The sequence below is a fragment of the Poromitra crassiceps genome (assembly GCF_964638095.1).
Source record: "Poromitra crassiceps genome assembly, chromosome: 18".
Lineage (NCBI taxonomy): Eukaryota > Metazoa > Chordata > Actinopteri > Beryciformes > Melamphaidae > Poromitra > Poromitra crassiceps.
In genome coordinates this window covers 19,892,032-19,904,087 of record NC_139636.1, presented here as the reverse complement: position 1 = coordinate 19,904,087, position 12,056 = coordinate 19,892,032, and the positions used below count along the sequence as shown (strand labels likewise).

At 44.1% G+C, this 12,056-nt stretch overlaps 1 protein-coding gene across 2 annotated transcripts in view; it reads left to right on the top strand.

Moving 5' to 3' along the window:
* Window positions 1-2,083: 2,083 nt before the first annotated feature.
* Window positions 2,084-12,056, top strand: part of LOC310793315 (BTB/POZ domain-containing protein 10-like) — a gene marked incomplete at its 5' end in the record, with an annotated part of 20,685 nt that continues 10,712 nt past the window's right edge. Inside the window, 3 exons of one of the 2 annotated variants that reach the window (XM_083655115.1) lie at window positions 2,084-2,223; window positions 8,946-9,199; window positions 10,937-11,264. In XM_083655115.1, coding sequence (XP_083511241.1) covers window positions 9,013-9,199; window positions 10,937-11,264 — 515 coding nt within the window. Of the gene's footprint in view, window positions 2,224-3,417; window positions 3,549-8,945; window positions 9,200-10,936; window positions 11,265-12,056 lie in introns of those variants that run through there. The other variant, XM_083655114.1, reaches the window with a different exon arrangement.

Below are 12,056 nucleotides of genomic sequence, written 5' to 3'. Positions count from 1 at the left end.
AACCTTCACTTATGCAGGCCAATGGCTTATATACAGGGAATCCATTGGCTGTTTCAACTGAATCATCAAATAACCATTCTACTAATCAGCACAGGCCAGTCATACATATGTCTCTCTCTCGGCTTGTGTTTTCCTTGTAGGAGAAGATCAGTGAGTGAGGTCCAACTCATGCACAACCTGGGGGAGCACAAGCAGGTGCAGGAGCGACAGGACTGGCTGCAGATGAGGCTGCGGGACATCCACACTGCGTCGGCCCGGGCCCGGGGCACACACAGCGGGGGCGCGGCCAGGAGGAGACTGCTGCTGCCCGGGGACCTCAGCGACCTGACACCAGAGGAGATCCAGTACGCTCTCCACTTCTTGGAGAAACTGCTCCACTCCAAGCACTGATGACTGGCTGCTGCCTGCCTGCCTGGGGTTTACTTTATTATGGGGGAATTTCTCTTATTGTGCGTCAACCCCATCAGCTGCTGCCTGGCTGCACTTCCTGCATCCTTTTCTTTCTTTCTTTCTTTCTTTCTTTCTTTTCTTTCTTTCTTTCTTTCTTTCTTTCTTTCTTTCTTTCTTTCTTTCTTTCTTTCTTTCTCTCTTTCTTTCTTTCTTTTCTCTCTTTCTTTCTTTTCTCTTTCTTTGTGTCTGTCTTATTTATTTTGCCTATATTCTTTCTTTCTTTCGTATGTGTCTGAATGCGTCTTATTTATTTTGCCTATTTTGGCAAATGACAATGGATATGGCAAATCTCCCATGTTCTGTAACCTACATTTCATGCACTTTTATTTATTTATTTATTTATTTATTTACCAGGTGGTGTTCACCGCTGATGAAGCTATTTATATCAAGACATTGAAGGAAAGAGTAGGACCAATGTTGTTGCTGTTTTTTTATATAAGTTGATCATATCCGTGTCAAAGTAATTTGTTGCTTGTATACAATGTATTCGTTGTTTTATTTTTTATTTTTGGTATCATTGTATTTGATTTAACTGGCAAATCTAATACTGTATTTGTGCATAATGATTATGTGGAGACTTTGACAGTATAATGTCAAAATACATGATCTAAGATGGATTATGTGCACTTTAACAATATAAAATAGAACATTATATTTTTTATAAGAAGCTGTATGCCTAGGTAGGCCTAAATAAAATAATGATTCTCAAATGCTTTACAAACCCTTATTTGAGACTTTCTAGAAGGCTTGTGTGTGCGTGAGTGTTTGTGCTACACACTAGTTACTTAGTACACACACGCAAGCAACACACACACACCATTAGGCATAGGCTATATATATATTTTACCGACGTGTTGGATTTTACTGTTGAATGAATTACTTAGGCCAGTGGTTCTCAACATTTTTACATCAAGGATCACCTCAGAACCATATGAAAGCATGAGAGGGAGGGAGCCCTGCGTACCACCAGTGGTACCTGTACCACAGGTTGAGAACCACTGATAGGCTATTCAGGTATGGGGGAAATAGAGAGGTCATAGAGCAAGCTATCAGAACCATGGACTGCGCTCTGACACCGGTAACAGTCAGTAAGCAGCACCTGAGCAGGGGAGCTGTCTATTTCACTGTGGTTCTGAAATGACCACTGACTGTAACATGTTTAATGTTGATGAATGTTGATTTTATGTTGAATAAGCATATACTTTTGATATAGATTGCTACTTGCTACTGACAATTTTACAAAGAAAATAATTACATGACAGAGATGGCTTTGCCTTTCGAGGGCATAGCTGGCACCGTGTGTGTGTGTGTGTGTGTGTGTGTGTGTGTGTGTGTGTGTGTGTGTGTGTGTGCGTGCGTGTGTGTGCGTGTGCGTGTGCGTGTGCGTGTGCGTGTGTGTGTGAGAGAGAGAGAGAGAGAGAGAGAGAGAGAGAGAGAGAGAGAGAGAGAGAGAGAGAGAGAGAGGGTGGTGGTGGTGGTGGGGGGTTGTCTGGTAATTTTGCGCACACCGATTGGCCAGTTGTCCACTGTTTGATCCCGCCCTCATTGGTTTCCGTGGTAACAGCGATTCTCTCGCGATACTTTTCACGAGAACTCAGCTTTTTGTGCTTTTCCCAAATCAAAAACAGCAAAGGCAAGCTGAAGCTGCTAGTAGGAGTTGGGTTTGAAAAACAGCAAACTCGTGAGGTGTCACTTGTTCGACGCATGCAATTATATTGTACAAGGGACTCTTTACACTAAACGAGACTTCAAATCGGAATGTAACCCACAGAGGTAATGAAAACTTGCTTTGAAAATCTTGTTTATGTAGCGTTAGCTAGCTAGCTAACGTTAGCAGACCTAGCGTTAGCTCAGGTATCACCAGATGGAACCACATTGGGCTACCATGACATGTCTCTGGACCATAAAACAGTTGTCGGAACCGGTTAAACCCAGCTAAAGCAACTATTCGCGAATCCCCTCTGATAACGTCGTATATGTGGAACAACAACAGACCGCGTAAACGGATTGTTGTGGACTGGGAGGACACCCGAGGGGTTTGACGTTGCACTAATCTAGACAGATGTTCTTTAATCTCATCCCGTGTGGTATCTGGCAGCCTGGTGACCGTTATTGAGGAGATGAAAGAAAGATAAACAAGGGCGATTAGTACGTGTCGATACATACGCACTCACTCACTGATACATGTATCATATGGGGGGGGTGTGTGTGTTTTGTTTCATTTCCTATAGCCTCTATTAGTAGGCCTATAGCTTTTTTGTAATATAATGTGATATAATGTATGCATGATATTTAAACGTTTGGTGTGTGATATTTGCATCCTTCTAAAATGTAGGCCTATTAATTACAGGATTACTAGGCTATATGTTGCGTATGGAATTAAAGTTTAAATAGTTTCAGTGTTTTACTGCACTTCAGTTTTCTCTTTTATTTCTGTTTTGTTGGTTCTGAGTTAATTTAGTCAAATGCAATAGCACCCAGCATCCAATCATATTGGTCGGGTGGAACTGTCTGTGGTATAATTTATTATTGTATCTAATTGTTTGGTATGTGGTCATGTAGGCTATATAGGCTGTATTTTCCACTCTTTTTCTATAGTCTATATAAATAGTTATAAATATATCAGTGTCGCATGATTTAAAAGCTACGTTACAGGCTCTGTTTTGTTGTTACTTCCAACCAGACGCACGAATGCGCGACCGCCGGGGTGGTAATTGTACACACAGACCTCTGGAGAGGCAGTTTACGAGGAGCACTTGAACGCAGCACCGGTCTGATTCAGTCGAGCACACGACCATTCACAGTTTACCGTCCCTCCGGTGACTCGCCGGTGTTCGCAGGTCTCCCTCGCAACGTAGAACCCATTTGAAGCTTAATTTCGACCGAGGCTGCGGATGTTACCAGCGAGTGAAAGTGGACGTTTCCTCAGCCTAGTTTGTGAAACGATGCTGGTGAAGCTGGCAAGTAATGAGCGAGGATGCTGAAGCTGCTGGCAAGCCCGCTTTGTTCGGAGGAGCGCAGGGCTTTTGTGCCGCTGTCATCCCGCAGATCATTCCCTGCTGCTTTGTCTTCACTTGGCCCTCTGATAGCCCAGGCTGGTAGGTGCACCGTCCTCCGCTTTGTAATGGAGCGCTTTGATTTCTCTGGTGATATTACATTTACGCACTGCTAGTGCCTCTCTTTAATTACGATTTTCCCCGCAATTCAAAGAATTATGATGCTGCCCTAGCAAGAAAAATCAGCAGGATATTATCCCCACTCAAGAGTGGGTCTGTGCACTTAACAGTGATTAGTGGTGACCTTATAATACTTATGGTAATCTTTAATCTTTGGATGCTATCACTAGCCCTATATACAGTATTAATAATATTCAATTAGGGAATATTACCCCCCCCCCCCTAGTTATTTTTCATTCATGGTAAAAGGGGTATTTCCCTGTTATGTCTTTTTATACAGGATCTTTGAGCTGGATTCCTGCCATGCTGTAGCACAGAGCACGGTCCCTGCCTTTGCCCATCAGTGTGTCGGTGTCAGCAGTCCCTAAATAATAGATGGGACCCTCTTCTTTAAGTAACGGTGCTTTTAATAAACTGCAAGGACAGCTTAGGACACCAGCGCGTCTTATAGTCTGAGTTGTTTTGTCCTAGACAGCGCGATAGTCCTGTACTTGTATTCAGAAGAGTATCAGCGTACAGTACAGTACATCAGGCTTCTCTGTAACATTATGCTATAGAGGCCATTGACCTATTTAACAGAGAAGGGATAAAAACCGCGATGTGAAGAGTGGGGTTGCTGCTCCGGTAACGGCTAATTGGACATGTGTGAAATGTTAGCCTTCACTATCTCTTTTTGTCCCATCAGTGTGAAATCTTGGCCGCTGTAGATTTGCATCGCCGTGTGAAAGATGAGAGGAGCTGCCCGCCCCCGACTGAAATATTGCCTCCTCAGATCCTTTGTTCCTTCCACCCCGCTGCTCGGGCCACTGGCTGCCTGCCTGTTGGCTGGAAGAGCCGCTTTTGTTCCTATTATTTTCTACCTGGCTTGCATTAAAATCCCATTGGAGATTAAAGATGGACCAAGCCATATAAGGACAGGTGTTTTATGCACATTAGGTGCTGCAATCAGACCTTCTTCAAATCAATCACTCACAATTCATTTTTTTGCAACATTCACATGAGGATGTGTAACCTTGGCATGCTGTTGAATAGTCTAGATCTGGCTAATGTTGTGCACCTTTCTATGAACGGCCTTGGGTGCCTTTCACATTTTGTGCTGATGGGTATCTGTGATGCAGGCTGGAGGATTGTTATCTTTTCCTCTTTAGACTTGCCAGACGGTCCGCATCGTACACTGTGTGTGTGTGTGTGTGTGTGTGTGTGTGTGTGTGTGTGTGTGTGTACACGCTTGAGCACGCTCCTTCCCTCTCAGCTCTGCTATGGTGACCCTAGTCTTCAAGGGCATTACCGGAGTCTGCTGCAGCTGCACTGTGAAGCTGACATGTTAGGAAGTAAAATTATAATAAAGTGGGGGGAGTACTGCTTTAGTCTGACATTTTAATAATTTTGCCCTTTGATTGAGCTAAAATCTTAATTGAACTGCTCCAAATCCAGTTGCTATGTTAGCCAAACCTGTCCCGGAGAGACAGTTAGCCAATTATCCTCCCAATCAGTCTGTCAGCCAGCCAGCCAGCCAGTATTCTGCAGCTAGTCGGCCATCCAGCAAGTTGATAAGCCAGCCAGTATCCAGGGAGGCTTTTTCTCATGGCCAGCTTCTGAAGCTCTGCCAAAACAAACATAGCCTGCCTAGTCAAAACATACACAGCCTGCCTAGTCAGAAACAAAGGTCTTAAGGTTTATAATTTATATAAACCATTATTATAAACCACAACAGCAGCGATATATATACATATAACATACATAGCCTGCCTATTCAGAAACAAAACATACATAGACTGCATAGTCATTGGACTGGCGCTGTGCAGAAACAAAGGACTTAAGGTTTATAATTTATAATTCAGTAATGCACAGCTCACCCTTGGTTAATAGTCTACAGCTACGCGTTCTCGAGCACTTTTCACTGACTGAGTGAAAATGTTCTGTTGAAGTGCACTTACCTGTTTTGTCAAATTGTAGAAGAGCTGTTTTATATGAATTTGTGTAGTTAAAAAGATAACCAACTGCTGCCAACCAAATCTGCATCCACGGACTGGGTCAGTGCTTTGTGTGTGTCAGACTCGGTTTGTGCCTGTGTCTGCTTGTCTCTATGCTTCACTAACTCAGTTGTTATAAAAGAGAAAGAAAGAAGTCTGTATCTCAGATGTCTCCCTCTGTCTCCCCAGTTTCCATCTCTCTGATGCTCATCATATTTCATAGCAGCCCCCCTCATGAGAGCAAGGCTCTCTTCATTACTGAGACCTGCGTGTGTCTGTGCCATTTGAGTAAGCTGACTGCTATCGATCAGACAGCTAGCCACACTGTCGCAATGGAAATAGAACGGAGATGCAGTTGTTCAAAGTGGTTGTGTATATATATGTGTGTGTGTGTGTGTGTGTGTGTGTGCGCCGATGCTCAAAATTGTAAACTGCAGTACACCCTCCCAACCACTGAGCACTGAACAGATGCATCTGGCGCTGCGGTACGGCTTCGGAGCCGATACGTTTCCACACGACAAATTCCTCGTATGTAATCTTGCATTGCTAATGCATACTGTGGCAATAAAAGTGATTCTGATTCTGATTAGTGATGTGAAGTTGAGCAATTGTGCGCTGCACATGCCAATAGAGCAGGCGAGGCCACGCAGCGGCTGATCTGCGTGTGGCGAGGGCCGAAAGCCTAGTAAAATATATGCACCCCCCCCCACACACACACACACACACACACTACACAGCCACAACACAGTTAGCTGGGCCCTCTTTCCTCTTCATCCCTCCTCCCCTGTCCAGATCCCCCTGCATCCACAACTACACTCATAAAATGACATTTGTACATTTTAAAGTATACGTTTAACTCTATTACATGTCTGTCAAACACAATAGCACAGCAGCTCTGTACACTTTGTGGGCCGCGGCCACGCATGGATAAATGACAACCTTGCCTGTGGCGAGTTAGCTAACTAAGTTAAAGTCTTCTTGCATCTTCCCTAAATGGCTCTAACAGCCATAACTGGGCAGTGTAAGTACAGTACAGTACAGTAATACCTTGAAAACATGTCAGAGTGACCCATGCAAAGACAAATTTCACCTGATAAGCCTCCACGGAAGCTGTAAATAGAGTTTAATTTGACAGTTGGGTAAAGTCTGTCTCCGTCGTGTCGCAAAATGTTATTGTGTTCATATTTCTGGAAATGATTTTGATAGAATGTAAAAACCAAAACGTTCTAGTTCAGCTTTTGCGTTTGTATCGAATTGACCATATTACAGTGTTCAGTCCCTTGCGTTTGCTGTGCATACTTGCAAACCTAAGTGTGCATATAACATCACTGATCTAAATAATATGGACAGAGCTATCCCATTGATCTTGGTCTCCCGTTTGGTGTTGAAACGTTGGCCGTCGCCATCTTGGTTTTTCTTCAGCAGAGTGGGAGGGGAATGGGTTGAGTCCTTGCGCAGCTCACGTGAGATGGGAGTTTCCCAGAGCCGCAGCTCCGCCTGCTATTGGTCCGTGATCGGCAAGCTGCGCGATCACTGGACAGGTGATCTGTCAATCACCCCCCTTTCTATCATCATTTTATATTATCACACATGACAACCGCTGTCCCAGGGCTGCTTGTCTGTTTTCCGGCAAAACACAGAATGACAGCGATGACACATCATGTGGTGAGAGGCAACGTGAGGCGGTGTCTGTTTGTTACCTGTCAGCCAGGCACCCTCCAAAACACCAGTTTGTGGCGCATAATTTGTTGTCCTGTACCACGGTGTGTGTGTGTGTGTCTGTGTGTGTGTGTATGTGTATGTGTGTGTGTGTGTGTGTGTGTACGTGCGCAGGCAGAGGTTGGTGGGGGTGTGGTGTTGGCCCTTTTCTGCAGCACTCAGCTCCAGTAAGGGGTCATATGGGTTGACTGTTTACACACTCTTTACTCTCTTCTCGCTCCACAGAGCAGCACGCAAAAAAACTAACTCTTTTTACCCCGAGAGATGTGTGTGTGTGCGTGTGTGTGTGCGTGCGTGTGTGCGCGCTTGTGTGTGCGCGTGCGCGTGCATGTGTGCGCGTGTGTGTGTGTGCATTCCTAGTCAGTGTCTAAATCTGTATACACCAAGTAATCTCAATGTGCCATCATGTAGTCATGTATAAATGCCATGGTCTCTATGATTAGTAACGTCATCCGACTTGGATTGAAGTTTGTTTTTGTGTGCGTGCCAAGTTAACATGTTGCTGTACCAGAATTTTGAATTTGATACCAAGTCATCAAGTAGTGTCTCAGGGATGTAGCAATATGACATTTCACAGTATGGTACGATACACAGTACGGTATCTACCAAAATATCACGGTATACTCCACGGTATTTCACAGTATTGATTATTTTTCCACCCTTTCGATTAAACATACTATGGCCCAAACAAACAAGTATTTTGCTTTGAAGAAAAAGATTTATTGAACTGAACCTGAAACTAATATGAGAATGTTTACACAGGGCTCCTCCATTATGAACTTATTTGTAGTGACTGGCGTGTGGCACCGTGCATATTGCACAAAATATCATGGGCACCGAATTACAGGGAAAACTGTGGTTGCTTCATATCGCTGTCACGGTATCTCACAGTTATCGTTACATCCCTAGCGGACGGTGTCACAGGACAACCACTCTTGGCACCACATCTTCAACATCAGTATCAATAACTCAAGTAACTTCAGAAATATTCAACTGTGCCATGAGAACAACGAACAAAATGTCTGAAGATTTTGAATAAAACGGATGCTTTGCTAAGTTGCTTTGCTAAGTTGCCTGTGATACTTAACTTGACAGTTTTAAAGAATCTATGGCACCAGAGCAAGTTCAATGTTGGTTGAGTGTCTATCTTTGTCAGCTTTGTAAATCTATCTTTGTCAGCTTTGTAAATAGTTTGGCAGCAGTTTTGCGACCCAGTTGAGGTGAACTGGGCTTCAGTTCAAGACATGCTGGACTGTTGGATGCTGTCAGCACATTTTCTGCCGTTTTTGCATTTCCTGTTGCAGTACACTGTTAAGTGCCACATTGCAGCAGCTTTGTCTATTACAATCACTCTGCTTCTTGGAATTTCATCATCGTTTCTAAAAGTCAATATTGAATTTAGCAGCGCATCCGTGTCGTCTTTCATCTGCACACAACATTCTTCTCGCTCTACCGCATTTGGTGTGAGGTGTGATGAAATTTGAAATGTTTGCCACGATATTCCATAAGAATGCCGTGCGGACCTACTTTGAGGTCGGCAGTGTACTCCTTGTCCAGCACCAGTGAAAGAGGTGGACGTATGTTTCACTCTTGATTGACTCAGCGTGCTCTCTTGTCTCTCCCTCAGCGAGCAGCAGTGTGGTTTCTCAGAGTCAGACGGCGACCGTCAGCAGCAGCAGCGGCGGCTCGGCAAGATGAGTGCGTACGGCGCTGAGGGAGGGGGCGGGGCGAGCGGAGGAGGAGGCGGCGGCGGCGGAGCGGAACATTACCGGGAGCAGCGGCGGCGCTCCAGCGACCGCTCCCGAGACTCCTCCCACGAGAGAGGAGAGGGCCAGCTCACCCCGTGCATCAGGAACGTCACCTCGCCCACCCGGCAGCACGGTGAGCACAAATAGAGAGAGAGAAGGGGAGAACCCAAAAAGTAATAACAGCCAATTAGTTTGGGTTTCCAAATGTCTCGCAATTTGCAGTTTGAAACAAAAATTTCGGAAAATCGGCAAAAGAAAATATGCACGTTTCCATCCACTGCTGTTATGTGAATATCTGGAGTTGACACGTGCTGTTGTCCTGCAGGCAGCGACCGAGCTCTATGAAAAACATCTATTCATTTAAAGTTTCTTGATTATCCACAAAGCTACAACATAAAATGGATTAACAGTGTAACACTGTCAATCACAATCTGGCATAATATAATCCACTGAGCAGCAGTTACTGTAAGTGAATAAAATGTCGGTTCCAGAATTGAGTTGCCTGTTAATCCCGCAGTCTTCTTCTGTTAACACACCATGGCAGGCGGTCTAACCCTTCAAATTGTGCCTAATAAGTGCTGCTTATTTACCTTACATGTATATGTATGCCGACATGTAGAGTGCGTCCTACTGATTCGTAACAAGCTTTCGCCATTTTTTACAGTCGGGGTCTTAAGTCTGCCAGTAAACAAGGCAACATGAAACTGCATTTTTTTTTTTCATGGATTTGGGTAACCATGACAACTGACAAGGGAAGATTCGCTTAATCTGTTTCCACTGCACTTACTCACATTTACCTTTCATCGATACACCAACTTTTCCACCTCCCCAAGCGTAAAAACTTTTGATATTATCAGTAGTCGGGTTTCCATCCACCTGTTTTGATGCGAAATTTCAATTTGCGCAAAACTGAGTGGAAACGCTGCCTAATTCGCAAAAACCTCCAAAAATCGCAAAAACGTTTTCACGCTTGAGGGAGGCGGAAAAATCGGGTGTATCGATAAAAGGAAAATGCGAAACATGCGGTGGAAACAGTTTAAGCGATATTCCGTTGTCTCTCCATTCAAAAACAACACCGTTTGCCTTGATCACTGCAAAACATGACATGCCGTGTAGCCTCCACACAATAGGGCTACACACATGGTAAATAATGGTAAATACGCAGCACAATACTCGCTGGGGTAAACAGAAGAAGACTGGGATATTAACTTTAAGGTGACTCACTTCTAGACTTGAATGAAATTATATTCACTTACTATCTGCTCCGTGGATTACCATTTTACATTTACATTTTACCGAGTCGCACCTGGTAATCCAGAAATGGCGTTACCTTTGTCTACTTGTAGATCATCAAGAAACTTTAAAACGTTAGATGTGTTTAACAGAGCTGTATACCGGGTCTAGCAGCTGATCAGCAGCTCAGACAGACTCAAACACGAGGTGATTGACAGCTCTATAATTCGCAAAATAGCAGTGGATGGAAACGCGCATTGTTTCGCATTTTATTTTGCCGACTTTCTGAAAATTCGATTAAAAGTTGCGATACATTTGGATGGAAACCCAGCTAGTGTTTCCACTCAGGTTTTTCAATGCGCAAATCGCAATGTGCATATAAACAGGTGGATGGAAACCCACCTATTGTCATGTGTGCTCCTCTAAAAAGTTGCTCTCAATGTTAGAAAAGGCTCACCTTTAAGTGACAGTCGCCTCTTTGATCCCAAAATAAGGCACTTCAGTGAATGATTTGGAGTGGTTTTGTGTCTGGCCTGGTATCTGTCAGGGGCTTTTTCACTCTCCATAAGTTTGCATCCCTGGGTGTGTCTGACGGTCTGCAAGCTAACTTGTTCATGTATCTTCCTCTCTACTGCAGACCGTGAACGCGGCGATGGAGGCTCATCCTCCAGATCCTCCAGTCCGCGTCCTCCAAGGGTTTCTCTGCCCTACCCCCCGATCGGAGGAGCCCTGATGGGAGGACACATGGCTCGGCCCCTGGGTGCCGTCGGAGGCGATATCCACTCCAAGGCCCTGGGGCTGGGCCACGGACCATGTGACATGGTCTACGTGTATGACTTCAGCAGTAAAGAGGGGCCTCGCGGCGGCCTACGGACTGGGGAACGAGTGACACTAATTGTGGACAACACGAGATTCGTGGTGGACCCCGCTATCTTCACAGCTCAACCTAATACCATGTTGGGCAGGTAATGACTGGAATGAGGCTTTAGCTCAAATCCACATATATATCAGGTTCCACTTGTAGTGTTTTTAAACATCAATATCTCATTGTGAAATTAAGTGATGAGATAAAATGACATGAGACCATGGTTGAGATGATTGGTAGCCTCTGTCTCATGCTGGCTTGCTCAAAATTAAGATCTAATTATTCATAAACCCAGTGGCTCCAGCTTTGTGTCATAAAGCAATCCAGAGGCTGCTAGAAGCTGCCAATCAACTCAGCGATGGTCTTGTTTGTATATGGTAATTACACTAATGTGTCAAATATTAATGTTGCCATGATGTATTGATGTTAAACGCTACATCTAGCGCCTTTAGTAATAAAAGGTAAAACCTTAAAGCAATATTCCACTTTGTTTTACACGGGGTTATTTGGCCCTTGACCACCATGAAAACCAGAATATAAATGACAGTACTCAACATGATCAGATGGAGCTTGTGGTCTGTGAATTTTTACTATTTGAATGAGGCCACGTAAAATAGTGAACAGATTCAACAACAGATCCTGCTATTGTGATTTTCAACTGACTGTGGGTCCAACAAACATAATGTGGCCAAATGGCATTTTGATTGATAGAAGAGAACATAGCAAAGGGATACCGTTTAGCAAGATAGTTCCTGTTTGGGAGACAGAGATCTACTTTTAATTAAGACAAATTTATGGAGGCCCCAAGATTGCTTTATTCCCTTAAAGCTGCAGTAGGCATTAGGCAATATTATTTCATTATAATCTTGGTTGAAATAACACATTTTGACTA